The sequence below is a fragment of the Girardinichthys multiradiatus genome, chromosome 12 (genome assembly GCF_021462225.1).
Source record: "Girardinichthys multiradiatus isolate DD_20200921_A chromosome 12, DD_fGirMul_XY1, whole genome shotgun sequence".
NCBI lineage: Eukaryota > Metazoa > Chordata > Actinopteri > Cyprinodontiformes > Goodeidae > Girardinichthys > Girardinichthys multiradiatus.
Genome location: NC_061805.1, coordinates 23978871 through 24000097, shown reverse-complemented (window position 1 = coordinate 24000097; position 21227 = coordinate 23978871). Strand labels below are relative to the sequence as shown.

General features: G+C 37.8%; 1 protein-coding gene across 1 annotated transcript in view; it reads right to left on the bottom strand.

Moving 5' to 3' along the window:
* fbxl17 (F-box and leucine-rich repeat protein 17) overlaps positions 1–21227 on the bottom strand; it is a 305310-nt gene that overhangs the window by 195199 nt on the left and 88884 nt on the right. Inside the window, exons 7-8 of the mRNA XM_047381692.1 lie at positions 15030–15137; positions 1473–1603 (exon numbers count right to left, since the gene is read on the bottom strand). Coding sequence (XP_047237648.1) covers positions 1473–1603; positions 15030–15137 — 239 coding nt within the window. The remainder of the gene's footprint in view (positions 1–1472; positions 1604–15029; positions 15138–21227) is intronic.

Here is a 21227-nt window from a genome sequence, read left to right as displayed (position 1 = left end):
AATAGCTGATGTGCTTTACCTCTCACTGAGCTCTATATCTTCAATAGCTTCTAGTTGGGGGACAAATTGGTCTTGGAAATAAGGGGTCATTTCCTCTGCCTGTTTACCTGTTCACAGCACAGTGCCATCAGTTTGAAGCAGACACAAGCTGACCCAGCTCTACCCTCTGAGAGTTAATGTGAGCCAGGGTTGGGTCATTCTGGTCTTCACTGACAACAAGCAAGCAGCTTGAGTGTGTGCATGTATGTGTCAAGTGTGTGTGTTTTTGTTATGAACAGCAGTGACCCTGATGAACTGATGACCTTTTAAACTTTCAGGCAAATAAACCAGTTTCTTGTCTCCGATCTTCTTTCTTTGGAAGAGACCCTGACAGTTTGCACATAACTGAAAGACCTACAAAAAATCTCTGTCTGTTTTGGTTACGTTAAATGTTATCCTTTTCTGTTCATAATTATGTGTTGATGTCCATTTAAGGGCCCTGTCAATGCCCACACAAATATAGTTGAAACCAGATATTTACATACATACATGGCATAAAAGGCACATAATCTTCATCATCTGACATTAAACCAGAGTAACAACTTCTTCCTTCAGGTCATGACAGAATAATTGAGTGGGAGAATTTTCAAAGTTAGAGGCTTACTTCACAGACGTCCGTGCATAATTGAGGTGAACTCAAAGCGGGTATCCGCGAGATACATACGTACAAAACTCAATTGGTACGACTGTGTACAAGGACTCAGTGTCACACTATGAACTCCTCGGTGGAAAAAAGTCTTTAAATCAAACAATTTTATATGTGACACATTGCTCCGTGCAACTAGTCGCAGGAACGCACGGTGTCACAGCCATTCTCTGTGCCGCACCGACAGGTTATTTCCCCTATTCCCCCTTTTTTGTCCTTCAGCTTTATATTCCACCTTCTTTTCTTTTGGTTTTTTCCAAAGCTACAAGACAAATTAGCTCTTTGTCCTCGTCCCATGACGCCATAGTAGAAAGCGTGTGAAATATAGGAATTCGTCATGAGAAATGTTGGAAACTAGTACACTTGATAAACGTCCATGGACTCACAGTATGGCTGGTTCTGTGGGAGCTTTAACATACATTCACTTACTGTTTTATCAAATTGTCTTTTAAACTGTATGACCTGGTTCAAACATCTTGGGTATCCCTCCACAAGCTTCAAACAATAGTTTGCTTGAATTTTGGCCCATTCCTCTATTACAGAACTGGTGTAACAGAGTCAGATATGAAAGCTGTGGAAATTAGATTTGGCGTTTGTGATATCCATCCCAAAACAATGAACTGAATTGCACAGAACAGAACAAATTTCAAGAGTAAAATGGACTTAAATTTGACTGAACCACAATAAACTAAATTGAACAGAATCAAATCAAATTGAAGTGAACTGAATATGTTGAGTCTACAGAGTCACACTGCATCATTAGGCCTTACAAATAAACTTCACCAACCTGTCATTAATGCTCCAGTTGAGGCACAGGTTCAGGGAGCTGAGCTTCCGACACTTCCTCACCACTTCCATCACCGTCTCATTGTTCAGTTCGGAGATGTGCCGGAGATCCAGGACACTCAGGTTTTGCAGCTGTAAGAGATGACACATATGATATTTTATGAGGACTTCATTAAAACGTCTCACAAAGCTAACATCAAAATGATCCTTCATAAAAACATACATCATATCCTTCCTTAAGTGAACAATGGACTCAGTCGTTGTTACTTTGATATGCTGTACAGAAAATGCAATAATAGCGTGCAACATTTACATTTCTGCTGAGCCACATTAACAGCTATGATGCATCTGCAAGAGTGAAATGAGTTTTATTTTTGTGTGCAGAGTAAATATGTGTTCCACCACATGCTGCACCAAATACAACAGAACAAATACAGAACAAAACCAAACAAGCCAGATAAGTGCTACACAACTGTTTATCGTTACTGTTTACCATTCTGCACCCGCACGCCTGGTGTGAGGGGTTATGAGCCAATATGAGAGCTCGCTTTTCATCTTCCTTTCATCGCTCCCACTTCCAATAACCCCACTTTAAGATCTGAATACCTTATAAAAGAAGGTTTAGATTAATCCCCCAAGTTAAAATCTCAAACTTTTGACACGATGTTCAACAAACGTTCCTGCCTGCTGAACTATCCAAAGGCTTTTCAAGAAACAGCGCAGGTGTACGGACTCTGATACAGACTCATAACTATTCAAGGGAAAGCTGCAAACACTCGAATACGAATACAAGCTTACACACGCTCTCTCTCTCTCTCACACACACACACACACACACACACACACACACACACACACACACACACACACACACACACACACACACTCTTGTTTTGCTATATGTAGTGAGGACCATCTGTTGACTCCCATTGACTTCCATTGATTTTCAGTCATTTTCAACCCTTTCTATGCCCTAACCCTGACAATAACCCTAAACCTAACTATTACCAGTGCATGCCTAACCCTAACCTAAACTCAATTCACACCTTGGTCCTAAACCTAACTGTTAGTAAAATAGGTCGTGAGGACCAGCAAAATGTCCTCACTTTGGTACAAACGGTCCTCAATTTGATGGTGAAATCGGGAAAATGGTTCTCACTGTGATGCCAAGACAGGAACACACACACACACACACACACACACACACACACACACACACACATACATACACACAAGGGATGCAAGATAAGAAGGGTATGATATTCAAGCAAGCCGCCAGGGAGGCATAAAGGTAAATGTCATGTCCGAGGCTAAAGAGAAAACAAGCTTACAGTTAGTGTTAAGATCATTGAGCCCTGTTGTTTGCTCCATAGGCATGACATATAGCAACCAGCATGAAGACACATTTGGGCAAGGACCAAGGCTCACTGTGTGAAGTAAGCACATGTAAACACTGTTCCTAACCTCCTCTGAGGTTAAAAACATACAACCTGCAAACAATCACGCTACGTGTGCAAGCTGCTGCGCTGTGCTGACTCAAAAGAACCCTTCTCTTATTTAAGTGCCACGTTTGTTACTCCACAAATGAAAGTTGAATCCAGACCTCCGGTTATAAAATGTCTGCTCGGGCATGAAATAAAAATAAAATAAAATTTTTATGCAGCGCACGCTCACCTGTGCTTTAATGATACATGTGGCAAGACAAAATAAATAAGCGTATGACTTGTTTGTGCAAACATTAGTCAAAAAAAAATCTAGCTGTGATGATCAGAGAGCAGCTAAAAAACAGACAGTTGTAGCAAAATTTGCTTATTAGCCATCAATACATAAACTCAGAGAGACAATGAGGTTTGGACAAAAACACACCACAAACCACAGATACAGAGAAACTGTCATGTGCCCCTGTGGTCACCACAGAATCGAAGTGCTACATTATTCATTCTGGCGGCCGAACAGGGTTTGCTTGCCTGTGTGCACTCTCACTATTCATTTTGTTAGGACATAAACATGCTTAAACATTGTGATAATGGGAGCTCAGCATCTTTGGGGTGACAAAAGCCAAGTTGCAATAATTCCTGCTTGAGGTTTAGGGTAGGTAATAAGGGTTAAGACTCAAGATCTACAGTTATGCATAGGAACAGAGACAAAGAAATGCTGTCGAAAGTTTTTAACACACATCCTCACACACTTCCTCTGGCACAAAGAGTTTTCTTGTCCATCCAATATTTGTGATCAGCATGCCTAGCGTAAATTTTCAAGGCCTCCGCATCAAAAGTAATATTTGTTCTCCAAATCTTCAAAACTGCTTATCTCTGCTGAAAAAGAATGTACGACAGCCAATACACAGTGTTTCATTGATGTGAGTAACCAATGAGAAATCAGGCCAACCAGAGAGAGTTTTCATTGGCTGTGCGTGTAGCTAGGTTGGATGAAAAAAATAAATAAATAATTTAGGAGATCTCGGCATAAAAGGGAGGAGGTGGGATGGGGGGCACACAGCCACAGTTCTAACTTGGTAAAATCCATCTGAGAAAAACCAATGCAGGAAAATAAACACCGCCATTTAGGAGCACTTGCCAAAAGCAGAATATACCACAAATCCCTCGAACTAAAAGTTACAAATGGTATCAGGGCAATTTTACACACTTCCGGATGTGAAGAGTAAAAGTGACTGCTCCTAACATTATTTATTTTCAGTTATCTGAATATTTCAATGCAAACTAGAAATAAATAAGGACTAACAAAAGTGAAAAGTAATGTGGGATTATAAGGAGGAGAAGTATACAAAGGGTTTAAAAAAAACTGAGAGAAACTGAGCGGAAGGAAAAAAAGTGAAAGAGAGGGAGAACAAGTCAGGGAGAGACAAAGTAAGTGAGCGGAGAGGATTTGGGCAGGTTTTTCTTCTCGTTGGCTGAAGTCTGTAACCAGGCAAGGTTTGTCTCTTCGCCTCCAAGTTGGCAGCTACAACGGGGTCATTATTCAAGCCGTTCATAAAACCAGTGAAACCTGCAAAATCCAGCTGCTCTTGGACCAGCGGCTCCATTCCTAAACACATACACACTCGAAATAATGAGCACAGTGACTTTCTGAATACTATGCATACATGTTACATTCACACAGACTGTAGGTGAGAAAACAACTGGAGGGTTACAAAATTCAAAGAGTTTCTATTTTATTAAACGATCACGCACTGATCACATTATATTCAGTAAAAATACAAAAATAAATAAAATTTCAAATGCCTAATGAGGGAATATTAAGCTTTTAGTCTGCAAATATGATAATGTTTTACTAGAAATGATCAAATAAATAAACACTATTAGACTCTTTCTGTTAATTTATAAAATATATTAGATTAATGTACATCAAATTAAGCATGTTTCTTCAAAATAATGTTTTGCATAAAATGAAAAGTTTAGACTGGCGACCTGTCCAGGGTCCTCACCCGTAGACTGCTGGCGACCCTGTATGGAAGAAGCGGGTATAGAAAATGGACTTATTTTTACTTTTAATTTAATTAGTACTTTTATTGAATTTTCTGAACACTTATTGTACTTCATTTATCTGAAAAAGTGGAACAAAGTTAATAAAATATTTATATTTTTGGTAAAAATTGTAATATCAGATTTTAAAATATTCAGAAAAGAAAATTATATAAAAAAGTAGGAGCACTGCATTTAAATAAAACTGTCCCGATATTTATTTTTGTTATCTTAAATGCTTAGTTCGGGTATAAAAGAACAAAGATTAAAAAAAATTATAATTGCAGAAGTGTGAAAAAGAAAAATCTTAATATGTTGATAACCTCTATAATCATTTCATTCCATCTAATCTATTCAATGCGAATTCAAAAACATCACAGATAAGGCAAAAGCAAACTCTTCACATTTGACAGGTTGTTGTTCTCATCTCAGATATAAGTTTAACAAATAAAGACGTAAATGAAAGCGGTGGTCCAATTCAGTTTACAGAATTAAAAGAAATTGCCTAGCCGTTTGAATTTTGAGTATTTTAACTAAGTGGAGGTCAAATAATGAAAACAAAACAATCAGAGAAAAATACCTGTCTGTTTCAAAGCCATGGTGGTCTGCAGCATTTGAAAAGGCTAAATTGGAAACCTACTTCAGTACATTAGTGTATGTCACAGTGTATGCACCTGTGAGTGCTCTGACATGCAGTCAATTTTTATCTACCTCTGATATTACTACATATATTTAGACGACGCCAAGCAGGAAGTGGACGCATTTGTGGACCCCTTGCAAAGGATATGATGTCAAGCGTTTGAGCAGTGGCACAAAATAACATGAGTTCATGGTTGTAACTGTCCATCAGCATCAATGCTCCAGCTCACGGGAGTTACATGGCATTAAAAAAACCACGTACAGAGCTAGCATTGTTTTATTCATAAACAGCGAACATGCTGGATTTGGAAAATATGAGCTGCTGTTTTATTGCTCCAGTAAAAATACGTCCATTTCAAGATTTAGTATGTGAGTTTCATCAAGACCAAAAAAAAACTGGTACTTCGGGGTATGCTTACAGATCCTCAAAGGAGCAGCACGTGTATGCAAGTAAAAAAAAAAAGGGAATAAAACCTTTTGAATACGAGTACCAGCCCTGAGATTCTCCGACCAGAGAGGATGAGTAGAAACTGTTTCAGAAGATTTAAAGGAGCCAGATAAAAGTTTAGCCACATGCTTTGAAGTGTATTTAAAGTCCTCAGCAAGGAGTCAAAGTCACAAAGTGCCTTTGAGGTGTTTGCTCGGTTGTCCGTATGCTTTAGGTGACTGTGTGAATGAGACAGGATGAGGCGGGGGCAAAGAGGAGGGACGAATGGCAGAGGTGATACTAGGTGAGTATGAGTGCGCACTCAAGCGTGCTCAACACCCCCCCCCAAAAAAAGAAAAGGAACCAGACAGTTCAGTCGGACAGAAGAAAGGTGTGTCATGACAACCCTGTTGTATGCAGCCCTCCTCTCCAAAACTCATACAAAAGAGCACGCAAAAACCTGAGAAGACAGAGTTACAATGGGAAAATAAGTAGTGAACATCTCAACTCTTCTCAGGAAATATATTTCTAATGAGGTTATTAAGATGAAATTCACATCAGATGTCGGTAACAACCAAATGAATGTACCCACACAAAGAAATCCAAACAAATTAGCTCTGATCTTAAGGGAAGTTATGTGTAATAAAGTGGAATGACAAAGGAAAAAAGAATTAAAAACATAAATAGAAGAAGCTGCAGCTGAAATCTGTCAGTATTTAGAAAGCAACCCCGACCCCTCTTACTGTAAACTAATACAAGCTGGTTTAATCTGAACTGATGGCCTATGAAAAGGTTTCACATCACCAAAGTTTCGCACAAAAATATCAGGAAGGGTAAAAGCAAAGAGTGTTCTCAAGACCTTATTTTGATGAATTATTATTATTAAATGAAGCACACATTGGCATGTTCCATACTCATCGTCACTGCTGTATAAAATAATCCAAAGCAAGACTTGGGCAAAACAATATAAAAATGAAATACAACCATATCATGACAGACTAGTGCACTGATCTCCGTGTGTGTATTCACACATCTACGGTAAGTCCTCTCTCTGTCTATTCCATGCCCATCTACTGTCTAGCAGTAATTTTTTCCATTTCTATTTCCCTTTTCTTTTTGTAATCTTCTTCAGTAGCTAATCCTGCATGTGCCGATCTCGATAACAAACTGAGGTGATAGAGAGCGAGAGAGACATTTTTTCTTTTCTGGCGCACTGAGCCAAACGTCCATATAAGGCACACAGGAACCACCGCGACTGAGCCGGATGACAGTCATGGCACACTGACACTAGTTGGTCCAGTAATGAGACATGATATCCCCGCCCTCCAGAGGTCAAAAAACCTGTCCGTCTCTGTCTGTCTCTGGGTTAAAAGTCTTACAGCCAAATGAATTATTCTTCAATTACTCTTGCATGAGACACACATTCTCCTTAGGCTCTACTCTCCTCATTATATTCATAAATCCCCCAATCTCCTCCATACAGCAGGCAAGAAAATTATTATTACAACTGAGACTCATTTGGCGACCCCCACAACCCCATTACCTTTCTGCCTTCAAATCCCGTCCGATGCCTCCTGTCCCCTTCTCCACCCCTCCACCACTTCTGAGACGCAACACGCATGTACACATACATTCGTAAATACAGTACGACATGAGCACAAACATGCACACACAACCACACTTCTTGGTTGGTATTGGGGGTTATCAGTTTGACACAGGGAACAGTGATTATGTATTTTCTGTGCTTCATTCAGAGGGGGAATAGAGGAGATAAGGGACCAGCAGACTGCAGCAAAGCCAGACACCACTTTCCCAACGTGGGGTGGAGGCAGAAGAGTGGTGTTGGTCAAGGTGACAACCTTGCCGTTAATGGCAACAAAACAATGAAAATAAAGGCCCGCTGAGCTTTGTTTGATAATTTTGTCAAGTTACAACCACAGACTTGTGGTCTATTGCAATTTTCTGCAATCAACATTAAGTAATAAATAATTGTGAAGTAGAAGGAAAATGATAGTGTTTTTAAAAGGTTTAACATATAAAGAATCAGGAAAGTGTGGCAATATCACTGTACGCAATCGAAAAGAACTGCTTGGAGTGCAATAAATGTTGCCTAATTATTTAGGAACCATGTATTCATGCCCTCTATTCCTGCAAAATATTTGTTGACAATAGTTATTTAAAGCAGCATAAAAAGTAACAGAAGATAAGGGGAAGATAAGGTGGTAAAGGCATTAGCTGCTACAACTAAGCCGTTTTAATGCCGGAAAAAACCTTTTCAATAAAACCTTCCTGAGATGGAAATAATTATTTTATTTTATTTTTGTTTCAGTGGTTGGATAGACAACTCATTATATGGGGTCTATGTTTGCCATGAACCAAAAGCAGAAAGACATTAATACCGTCATAGTATCATGACCTTTACCAACATTATCACACATTGCATGGTTTCCTAATATCATACAACCCTAATGGGCATTTGTACTCATCCTTCTTGACTTTGCAGAATAACTCAAGTTCAGATAGGTTTGGATGGTGAGCTTCAGCAAAGTGACTTTTTTCTCTTAGACTGGGTAATTCTAACAGATAAATATACTTTAATTAACCTTTCCACCATAGCTCCGGGTGTATGTTTAAGGTTGTGCTGCTGGAAGATGAACCTCCACCTCTGTCACAAGTCTTTTGCTCTTGGAGGTGGATTTACTCATTAGTGAGATATAATGACAATTGGTTACATCTGATTTTATTTTATAAGAATCCCATATATTAGAGTAAAGGGGGCTGAATTAAAACACATTCCAGATTTTTATTTTAAAAATATAATGTATTTCACTTCACAGTTATGCACTACTTGGTGGAGGTCCATCACATAAAAAAACCCAATAAAATACACACAAATCTGTGGTTATGTACAAAACGTGGAAATATAAATAGTTTTTTAAAGACAATGTATGGTTTTCACTTGTTTGGAGCCTAATTTAAACTTGAATGTCCTGAACCCTGTGCTACACCTCATACAATAGAGCATATGATCCTGGTTATGAAATTAAATATCTTCCCTGTCATGAACCAGACTGTTTTATATGCTCATAAACACACAAAGCAAGAATGAAGTATTACCCATGGTCCAATTCTGTCAAATTCATAGAGCATTAATCAAATATCCCAAAACAAAACCACTGAAGCAGCACGGTTGAATTAATTCACAAGAACCCAAATTAAGACCAGAGACATCCAAGTTCTGCACATCACATAGCTATTACAGTATCCAAATATACCTCGTTTCATCTCTGACGCATTCTTCAACAGGCTCCCCATTTGTTTTAACTTTGGCTCCCGTCCCAAGGGTGGGAACTTTCGTACAGACGGCAAAGCCCTTCTGTGGCCCAAAGTGTCTAAGGGCGGTGATAGGCTGATGTATGAGGAGGGGCATTATGGGTAGGCATGACAAGAGAAGGGAAAGCCATCAGTGGGACATCTAAAGCTGGAGGAATGAAGGCTCTCTGGCACAGAGAGCAGCTCTCAAACACTGGTTCTCTGATAGAGCCGACCTTGGGCCTAATCACTAGCAGAAGAAAAGAGCAGCTTGACAGGAAGATGGAGAGACAGGAGAGTGCGCAGGAGTGTGAGAGAAAGACAAAAAATAACACAAACCACATGAGTAAAAGGGAAAGAGATTAATACACAGAGTAGAGTAAAAAAAATACTGCACAAGAAAGACAAACAGGTTGCAACACGTATAAAAGTTACATCATAACTCTCAGGGTGTTCCTCATCTTTCTGAAGAAACAGAGCGAAGACTGCTAGATAATCAGATTAACAGAGCTGGTAATATACTGTCTATACACATAAATCTGTTATTTTACACACAGATCTGAAGAGCAGGCTGAGTGAAGACTTTAACCCTCCGTGTAACACCTACATAAACCAAAATAAGCATTAAATATATTGTTCTTCCATCTCTGTACATAGTACACTGTGCATTTCTGTAATATGTCACATCATATTTATACCCTAAGCAAACAGGAAATCACTGATTACCAATTAAAATACTTGAGGCACTCCAACCACTTAAATAGTAAACAATGGAGGGCCAAGTGGCTCAGTGGTAGAGCAAGCACACTATATATGCAAGCTCCAATCCTCGAAGCAGCTGTCCCGGGTTCGATTCCCTGCTTATTTATTGCATGCCTTTCCCCTTTGTCTCTGCCCTTCTTCGTGTTCAGCTAATAAAGGCCACTACTGCTGCAAAACCTTAAAAAAGGTAAACAATAGATTATCATAAAACACAAATAGGAAACATTTGGGGTGTAAATAATTGTGGCACTCATCATTTTGCTGAAAAGATTTATTTCTAAAATGGGATTTTTCCTCCAATCCAGTGAGATCCTGCTACTGCAATAAAAAATTATTTGTTTGAAGGTGTTTTACAAGGGGTGACAATAAGTGTGGTATCCACTGTAAACATGTTTACTGTATATTACAGTATACATATTTCTCTTACCTGATGAGGCCTAGTATCGAATCACTACAGCTTCTAGGACACCCACAAAGCCTCCCTTTAAGATGTTTTCCATCAATAACGCAGCCTTGGGAAATAACAGACCTCATCAATAAAACTACTATTTATGTCGAGAGCTCAGAGCCAACATAGAGCTCCAATCTAAAAACCAACCATAAATAAAAGTTTAAAGCAAAGCCCTGACTCATACATCCACTGAAAAACAAACATTTCATCTTGAAAAGATCAGGTTCCATTTCACCATGTAAAGCTGAATGTTGTGTTTAATTAACAACTAGTAGGGAAAGTGTTACACAGCTTCTTCACGTGCTTAACAAACAGAAAACACTTTTTAGTTACTAAGCAGAGGATAATTTATCAGCACAAACATTGAGCTGTGATGCACATCACAGAGACAGGGCAGAGCTCCAATAAGACTGTAAAACAGACAGCGTAACCCTGCAGATGATCTGCATGTCACAACATGTGGCCAATTTCTACCTCCAGCTCTTTCCATTTAGAAAATACAATTTTTATTGATTTCAACATATCCTGACTTGGGACAAATCAATATAAGAAAAGCAAGGTGTTACAGCACAGAAGCAAATACAAGTAGATGGTTTTTACCTTTTTTTTTTTTTTTTTTATTCAAAAGTAGAAATTGGGCGGGTTAGGAAGATATAAAGTGTGATCAGGGAGGAAAAGAAGTAAGGAGGGAGAGCACAATAATCGAACAAGAGAGGAGCGCTGCAGCCCTGGAACCACATGGAGGTCCGTGGAGTCATCAGAAATGCAACGATTTCTAAAAGCAAGAATATGATTTTTTAAATCGACAGATGATGGGACCAGGTGGGAATCAATGAGAGGAGGAATCAACTCTCAAACAAGATAATTGCTGTCAAAGATTATAGAGAGATGGAAAAAGGAGGAGGTGGACTGGCTGAGATGTAGGCAGAGAGAGACCAACAGAGAGGAATAACAGAAAAAAAGTGATTAAAACAGAAGATTAAATTGATGAACTTATCTGTGCCTAAATTTTAAATGCTGTCAGGAAAAATAATAGGCAGCTTTTCTCAACAGATTCAGTCTAAAAGTAATGTGTCTGAGGTCTCTCTGACAAATGAGAAAAGAAATTAATAAACAAAATTAATTGAATGTTGGAAAAAAAAAAAGAGAGATCCATTCTGAAAATGTTATTAAAAGATAGTGCAGTCATTTTAGTCTATTAATAAAAAAAATTATTCAAACATTTCGAAAACTCAATAGAGCTATATTTTAATCAGTTTGTTTGAGAAAATGCAGTTAAACATTTTGACTTACTGAAAGAGGAAATGTGGTTATAAGAAAGCAGAAATACAAAACAAACGCTATAAGGCTTCATGTTTACTTGTTTGCTTTGGAATGAGCAGTTGATAACAACTTCCTAATAAAATCTGTTTGCCATTAAGACCAGAATGGGGTCAATAAGCCAGCATGCACAGAATCCGAGGAGCTTAGTTCCTGGTTTCATTCTACCTGTCAGACTGTTTTGGACTCTGTTGCACCGATGTAAATTAGGCAGCCAAAAACTAAATCTGAGCCTTGGGTGAATCACCAAACACGAGCACTCAAGATGTGAGTGCTGTCGAGCTGAGCCTAGGTGGAAAAAAGGATAAGCTGCAGGTGTTTTTTCAGGTACTAAAGGATTGCTGGAATCAATATCAAACAACTCTGAGAAATGCTAAAAGAAAGTATTTCTCTGATATTATTTTATCCAACTAGCCTAGCACCACAGGAAAACTCCTCCCTGTGCAAAGATCCTCACCAAAGCAAAGAAGCAAAGTGAAGAGTTTCTCCAGAGTACAGAGTGAGGGAGTTCTTTGGAAATAAACAAGAAAACTCAGTGTGTTTTAGGTGAATGATTGTTAGAAGCTTAGCTAAAGAATGTGTTGGAGCAAAGAAGGCTATCAAGAATGTCATAGAAACAAAATATCAATCAACATAAAAAATTTAATAAAACATCCTCAAACCCTGAACATCATTTTAGTGAGCGAGTTGGGCAGAACACAAACTACTTCTGCTTCCAGGTAATACAGCAATGTGAATTTATACCTGAAGTCCATACCTGAAAACATTCGGGTTCAGGCAAAATAAAAGTGTCTCTACTTTCAGATGAAACGTGGTATGTTTTTTTATTCTAAAAATACTTGACAGGAGATTTTTCTAGAACTGTTGGAAATGATCCATTAAATACCAATAAATATTAGCTATTCTTCTATTGAACTGTTTAACGTTTATACAATAACCAGATTATGAGATTCTTTTTTAGGTGAAAACATGTGGTCACTTCATAAAATACTGACAAATAAATTTAAATATTTGGAAAGAAAATGTAAAAAAATAAAAACTAGTTTCTCTAGGGATGTGGCTTTAAACAGCATGTTGAAGTCAGGTGTTGCGATTTTTCAGCCTGCTCTAGAACTGGGCAATTAGTGACCAGTTTTACATTTTGACTAAACGGAAAAGAGATTGAAACCAGTACTGTAATCCATTGTACTCCATCTCTTCCCACAATGCTTAAGGGAAGTAGTTTATGTCAAAATCTGAAAATAAATGTCTTTACTTTTTAATGTTTATTGTAATTTTTCTTTTGATTTGTTTTGAAACCGATTTGATTTTATAAACTGTATTGTTAATTTGAAACATTCAGTTATCATTATGGTGATAATTATCTAAACCTTCCCAATACCGAAAAAATATTGTCATATTTTATTTGTTCAAAGTGCCCAGATCTACTGATATGTATTCCCAATGTCTCTGGATATACGTTTGTTTTACCTTAGTTGTTTTGATGTTACCGTGTTTTGTTATACTTTAGGCTTAGTTTACTTAGTCAGTTAATGTGTTCTGAGATGTCTTGTGAATTGGCGCTGTATAAATAAACTGAATTGAATTGAATTAATTCGTTGAGGCTTTAAAATATAATGAAGTTGATCAGGTTTAAGTAAAGATTTCCTGTAAGATAAAAAAAAAAAATACAGCAGTTTATGGTCTCAAAGAAATAATAATGATAACATATTGCTTGCAGTCTCGTTCTGGAATGCTGGAATTTCCTAGAAAAACGTAGAATGTATAGAATGATCTCTAGATTATTATTAATCAGATTTGGACCTTTGAACATGAATTTTGAGAATTCCTGGGCTTTCAAAACAACCCAGACAACAATTTATTTTAATACACAACATCTCGTCAGAAAGGACATGTCACGAAGGACATGCAACAAATTGCTGCATTATGAAGCTTGTTGTAAAAGCCTGGACTTTAATGGGATTTTAGGAAGTTCAAGGTCAGTGTGTCTTATGGGAACGAACAGAACTGAAAACGAGTTAAATCCAAATGAAAGATATGATCTATTCAGCTTGTGGCTCTGCATGTTGGAAAATCTATAAATATTAGCAGAATTATGAACTTTTTCTTCTGAACTCCTAAATGTTCACCTTGGTTAATACTTCCATAAATAATAATGAGTGTGCTCGTCTGTATTGGTTGTGCATGCGTCCACCTCCACGTATGCTAATGCTGTTATGACTGGCTGGCTTCATTACTGTCTGTCTACAACACCATGGCCAAGGTCAGCGGAGGCTGTAGAGATGATAGGGGCCAAAACTATGAGCACAAATTAATCTGCTGTTTAATCTAATAATGCTGCGCAGCATCGGGTGCCTCAGTGCTATTAACACAACTGTAATTGCATTTGAGGAGAAATGGGAGCATGCAGGTCTACTGAGGTGTGTGCACACTCAAGTGCACACCCAAGTCCATCAAACACAAATCAAATTGTATTACAGAAGGACACATGGGTGTGGACATAATACACACAGGCACATACTCTAGATGGATGCCATGTTGGGAAAAGAAAGTAAATGAGAAGGAAAACAAGGTGAGGGATTTCACTGTGAATTCACTTCGAGCAATCACAAGCGTGTGTGTGTCCGCATTTACAGTATATGGCACGGAGCGGCTGTAAGCATGGAGCACTGCTCATTAGCATGGTAATATCCAAACAGCAGGGTGTAGTCGCAACAGCAGCGTATTATTAGGATTCATCTCATTAGGCTTTCATGAGATTTAAAAGTTAACACAAAATAACTTGAAAACTAAGTCTGAGATAAAAAAAAAAAAACATTTTATAAAACCACAGAGTGAGTGCTTGAATTCATTTCATAAAAGTTAAATGCACCCCCTGAAGACAACCTGCAGCAACATGTTGGAGCTGGCCTGAAGTAAGCCGATTAGACAGAAAAAAAGGAGGGGGAAAAAACTTGGTCATGCAAGAACTTTTGGTGACATTTACTGAAAAAAGTAATTACAACGAGACAAGGAAGTTTATCTCTAACTGGGACTGCGGGAAGTATGTTATCTTCAACTTATTATAAGTAAACACACAAGTGGAGTTTTTAAAATACGGTCACACTCCAGTGATAATTGAAGGTTAGTATGATAATCCAAGTGAAGAACTGGATTGATACTCACCGCAGTGAGATGGATGACACCCTGAGAGGTCACGGGGCATCCCATGAAGCCGACAAACTGCAGCTCGGGACAGTGCTCCGCTGCTGCTCGCACAGACTGATCTGTGACCTGGACAACAGGAAAGAAAGAAAGAAAGAAAGAAAGAAAGAAAGAAAGAAAGAAAGAAAGAAAGAAAGAAAGAAAGAAAGAAAGAAAGAAAGAAAGAAAGAAAGAAAGAAAGAAAGAAAGAAAGAAAGAAAGAAAGAAAGAAAGAAAGAAAGAAAGAAAGAAAGAAAGAAAGAAAGAAAGAAAGAAAGAAAGAAAGAAAGAAAGAAAGAAAGAAAGAAAGAAAGAAAGAAAGAAAGAAAGAAAGAAAGAAAGAAAGAAAGAAAGAAAGAAAGAAACACTTTTAATTTTTCTTCTACTAGAGTATGACTAGAATTATAGAAAGTTAGTTTCAATCATCAGTTTAAAAGTGGGTATAAAACATCCCTGTGGTGAGTAAGGAACTGATACAGTCAGTTCCAAAGGTCCCACAGTAGAGAGCATCATTTCCTACCTGATAAAGTTGAGTAGAAAACAGCAAGGGTACAAATGGGAAAAGGCAAATTGGCCATCAAACCTTCAAATATTTACCCATAAACAAACCACTTTATACATGTACATGTACTTAGAGTTTTTCAGTTGTGTTTCGAGTACCTTTGAGTACCTTGGATTAAATATGGAGCTAAATAGTCGGAAATAAATATGTTAAGTTTAATTAATTCCAATTTCCATTAATTGTGGTTGTGATTGATGCTTGGGACAGCTGATCTTATAAATATAAGAAAATATTATCATTCATGAACTTTAAATAAATGAAAGACCACCTGATGACAGATATTTACTGCAGCAACATAACCACATTTTTCTGCTTCTGGTCCACAAAATAAGACTTAAGACACTGTTTACCCCCACAATTAGTAGAGCATAGTGTAAGTCAATCAAATAGCGGTGTGATGATATTTATTAATTGTCTCTTCTGACTATTACAGCTCAAATATGCTTCCCCACTATCGCTTTTTTTTTTTAGAAAGATTTTGGAAGAAGGCCACCGCTTGGAACCACCGGAGCAGATCTGAGAAAAATACTCACTGCATTCACAAAAGGTTGGTTCCTAACATCTCCTTTGTCATCCCAAAAACCCAGGTAAAAAAACAACCACAACTGCAAAAGCACACAATAGCGAAGGGGTGACATGATCAAAACACAACACCTTTCTCGACAACTGACACAGATTTGCTTCAAACCCCCACACTGTGAAGGTGACTTACTGCAAGTATGTCACGAATGCCTGTTGATGCCTATCCAACACACACCAAAAAACATATTAGAAGCACTTTGCTGCTATCTAGTAGTAAGATGTATGCCCAAGTATGTCTAATTTAGCAAATTTGCATAATTGAGAGTTATTGCATTTGCCATCTTGAACACAAAAATATCATTGTTTTATTTATTGAGAAATAAATTTAGGCGGTACAATCTGGTTCAAGGTTGCTTACAAATATAGTTACAGTGTATTTGTTTATTTTTGCCCACTTAAACCAAAACATTAATAGGTTTTGTTTTGTTTGCCAAATTGCCATTTATTTTCTTATTTTAATAGACCTGATTGATTTGCTACAAGCCACAGCAACAATGCAAACCATTGTTCAGGTAATATTTCAGTACAGTTATCACAAAATATTAGCACCACAGTTTGCTGGGAGCTTAGTGAACCGGATAGTCTTTCCAAGAAGTAAAAACAGAGCATCTGATGTGGCTGAAAAGGCATGCAGGCAAGTACTAAAACTCCTCCCTTTATAAAAGGAGCAAGAAGCAGGAGGGAGGTCAAAGGGGTTGAGTGGGAAAAGAAGTTCCTGTTCACGAGGGAAGTGAATGGAAAAATCCACAGTGACTCTTGCAGAACATGATATTTTAATGAAACTGCCTAATTCATTCCAGAGTTTCTATAGTTTACAACAAGAAAATGAGCAAACCTCTTTGACAGCAATGGCACAACACATTTACATTATCTTGCGTTACTTATTGGACAATTTGCAGTTGTTATCCTGCAAGTTCGATGACAGAGGCTGATAGACTCAAGCTAAACTATGTGTTTTGTATTGTATTTGCCTCACACCAACACTATGAAAAGGAAGGAGAAATAAATAAAACAAGAGGCAAGCGTGGACATCAGTTTATGATAGATGGATCTTTCCCTGTCATTCATCGCCTGTAAACTAACAGCTCATAATGGATCAGAAATCCATAAGGAAGCAGAACATTTCCACCAGCTTCCGATGAACTCATTAGTACAGACATTGATAGCTGGGATTAACTTTGGCTACAGAATGTTTCAAAAAGGAAAGTTCTGCCAAGATATACCTAAAAAAGCCTAGACATTTATCTATGTTGGTGGCAAGCAGAACATCCGGTTCAGTGTTTCAAGAGCCCATAAAAAGAAAGAAGAATCACATTTACTTCTAAAGAGATCGTAAATCAAAGGAGAGATCAAAAGTAGCCTAAATATTTTTTGTGCAGTTTCTTTATGTTAGCAAAAACCACAAGAGAACAAATTACTACAAATCACTGTATTGACCATATTTCCTTGAGAATCTCCTGACCTCAAACCTGTAGATGTAAGCGTACCCTTCTTTCTTTCTAATGTTTCCTCCTCATTCTTCATTTGTCTTCTTTCCTGTATTGCTGACATCCCCCCCACCCCCACAGACTACCTTAAAGGTTACTGAGTTGAGGCAGAGGAAGATGAAAAACCCTGTGAGACAGTAAGGTAGAAAGAAATCACAAAAAGAAAGAACAAGGTGTCCATTTATCTTTTACTAAGTCACAGGATAGCTTATCAGGGTAGAACACCTACTATAAAGCTCAAAGCTTTGTCTCTTACCTTAACTGCAAGGAGCCAAAGTGCTTGCAAAGAGCAAAATGGCTCATAAAGGAGTGTGAGTGCAAAGCATTAGCAGTCATAAGAGAGAGGCAGAATAAGTTGTGCGGTAATAATTGAAAACTGAACAAAGATATCAGAACAGTATATGTACAATGTTGCACCTACCGATAGAAATATTGTGAAAAAATAATCAGGTTCATATTTTCTGCCGTTTTGATCAAAAATAATCAAAGGCTGCATTTTATGAATATTTATAAAAGCAGAGAGTTTGCATGGTTAGGATTTAAAGTAAATATTCCATCTGAGATGTTACGATAAGTTCTATCTGGACGTTCTGTTCATATTCCTCTTTTAAATGTACTTAGTCTAATTTAACTTTTGCTTTCTGCCAATGTCACAGCACTATCTACACTTAAATAACCATCAAATCATAGATTTTTCTAATGTGTCTTTTCTTTTTCGTCCTGTTCTGCAGTAATGTAAGCTGAGGGGTTGTAGAAAATATGACCAAAACTACCAGTCTAAACTTTAAGTCCCAAAACCAGCAACTGACTTTGCACAAATAAAGCTTAAAAATGTCATTAGGAACGTAAACGTTTTAGCTAGCACTAGTTTTTAAAAGGTTGCTAGGCTGCAAGAATGTAAATAAGTTTTTTACCTGTCTTCAGATAGTTAAGTCCAAACGTATTTATCACTCTGGCAGATTTAGGTTTATAGTAATCATTTTATTTTACCAATATCTTCTGACTGGAAATTATGTTCCAACCTCAAAGAAGGTCATCATCGAATCTAAATTGTAGAAAGTTGTAATACAATGTAAAACTGTAGATTTAGGGGGTTTAAAATAACAGACTAGATTTTATCGGGGTAGTCTACATTAGTACTGCACTTGGGTCTCAACTCATTCACCAATGACGTTTGAGACTCGTGTATCTGTTTTTCCTGAGAGTAACATATTTTTCGTCACTTAGTTGAGCAGTTTACTAAAGTACTAGGCTAACGCTACCATTTTTACTCGCTGTTTTAATATGATTCACTGATTAAATAGCTCAGAATAAACCATAGTGTGGTTCCAGTTAAATGTGTTTGGATAAAATTTTGTTTTGCTTCATGTGCTCAGCAAAGTTTACATTCAAAAATCTCCCGACTGGAACCAGAGTAATACACAATATATCAAATCGCATTCCTAATCGCATCACCAGTTTGTGCAGTATCACATTTAGTAGGATACTATATCTCAAGTGTCACACCTTCACACTCTGCATATTGATTGTATATTTGGAAAGCTGGATGGATTCTAATCCCCCTCCATGCCCATACCTTATGTACATCAGTAGTTGAGATGCTAACGCTCATGGAGCACGGTGGAAACATTACATTATAGTAAAGAAAGAAAACACCTTGAAAATGTGAGTTATCATTATTGCAATTTTCAGCCATAGCATTGCAATTAAATATTTTTCCAATATTGTGCAGCCTTAATTGGAACCTCTATCTCGGACATGCCTACATCAGACACCTTTTTATTGAGGTTGTCTACATCAATGTTTGCAGTAACTGAGAAGACCTGGCCCTAAGAAACAAAAAGACTTTCTCCAGGTTTCTCTCTTTTGTAAGATAAATCTTCATTTCCAGGTCCTTTTAAACTTCAACAGAATGTATGTTTTTGAACAATCAATCTGTTCAGTTAGGACCCACCACACCCCCCCATCACCACATACTGCAGGCAGAAAAAATTACACGGAGGTAAGTCCGTGCTTCTGCTTTAAGACATCAATGAATATGGAACCAGAACTACATAGCCAGGTGGGAATCCAGGAATATAATGAAAAAGGAATGCCTTTTAAGGTCCAAAATTTAAAGCAAAAAAAAAAAAAAGAAGTTTGAGCTAAACAGCTGGCAGGTAAAGAAAGCTGGCTAGAACTCCCTTAACATGGCCTCTGCCAAAAAAAAACATCAAGGCAAACATTTTCAGGTTGACTACTAACCAAATCGAAAAGGCTGAACACCAGCAAAATCAAAACCGTCTGTGAGAGAGGCAAAGGAATTACTACAGACCAAACCTCCAGACTTACACTGGTGGTTGTGCTGCAGAAATGTGGATGCAGCTCAGTGTCTGAAAGCAGAAGAGAAAGAAAAACAACTGAAAAAGAGCAGGTTAAACATCTAGAGTAACTCTCAGCAGGTGAGGAAGGAGACAGAGGAGAACAAAAGTAAATTCCCAGCAGAGCAGAACAGGCCAGGAGAGCATGTTCCATATCAAATTAAGTTTGTGCACGTGTGTCAGCATCAGTGTGTATGTGAAAAAGACCACTTGGTACAGTAACTAGGATTTGTGTCCAGCCAACAAACACAAAAACCTGTCCCAGCTTCAGTCAGGTTTTCCCCCTCCTCTCTCCCTCTTTCTGTCTCTGAACCTTCCATGGATTTTGATTTAAAAACATGAAAAGAGTGATGGGATGGCTTTTGGAGAAGTGGCTAGCCAAGAGAGTCCTTACAGCCTTTGAGAAGGGATCTAGTTTAATGGTCTCTGGGTGAAGGAGGTAAGAAAAGCAGAAAAAAAAACAGCGAGTTAGAATGGTGGAAATGCTGCAGCCATAAAGATAGTCTTTGTGTGTGTGTGTGTGTGCGCGCGCGCTTTAAAGAGCTGGGGGGTAATTGTTCAGAGTGCTGTGGTAGCGAAAAGAGTTGGTGATTTACATGAGTGTGTGGTTTTTGTCTGGTCGGTCTGTTTTTTCAAAACGCTGGAACAGCACCTTAGTGCCGCTTCTCATCCAATAAGAGCGTTTCAGCTTGTCAATATGGTCTATCATATGGCTTGTTTGACTCTTTGAAATGCAAAAGCAGAAAATGAGAACAGATCTGCTTCAGTCATCTATCACTTTATTTTATCACCCGCCAATCTAAAGCATTACCAACAAAGAGCTATGTTTTTATATTTTACTTTATTGCCTTCATTCTTTTTGTACAGGTTTTGAAAATATATGTGCGTTGATGTAAACTATATTACTTAATAACTGATAAAAGACGTTTTCGAAGACCACTGCCATCCTTCAAATCTACAAAAGCAGATTTGAGGTTTCTGAGTTAACAAACCAGTGTTACAACAGGAAAATTTACGCTAAATAGTTGCACCTGATTATTTTTTAATGAGGAAATCAAAGCACATTTTTAGGATGATATAATAATGATAATTTCATGAAAAAGCCTATGGTAAATTAGTCAGCTGATGCTCCAGAGCTCGGTCTAATATGTGAAAGCAGAAGATTATTACCAAATTGGCTTTCAACGGT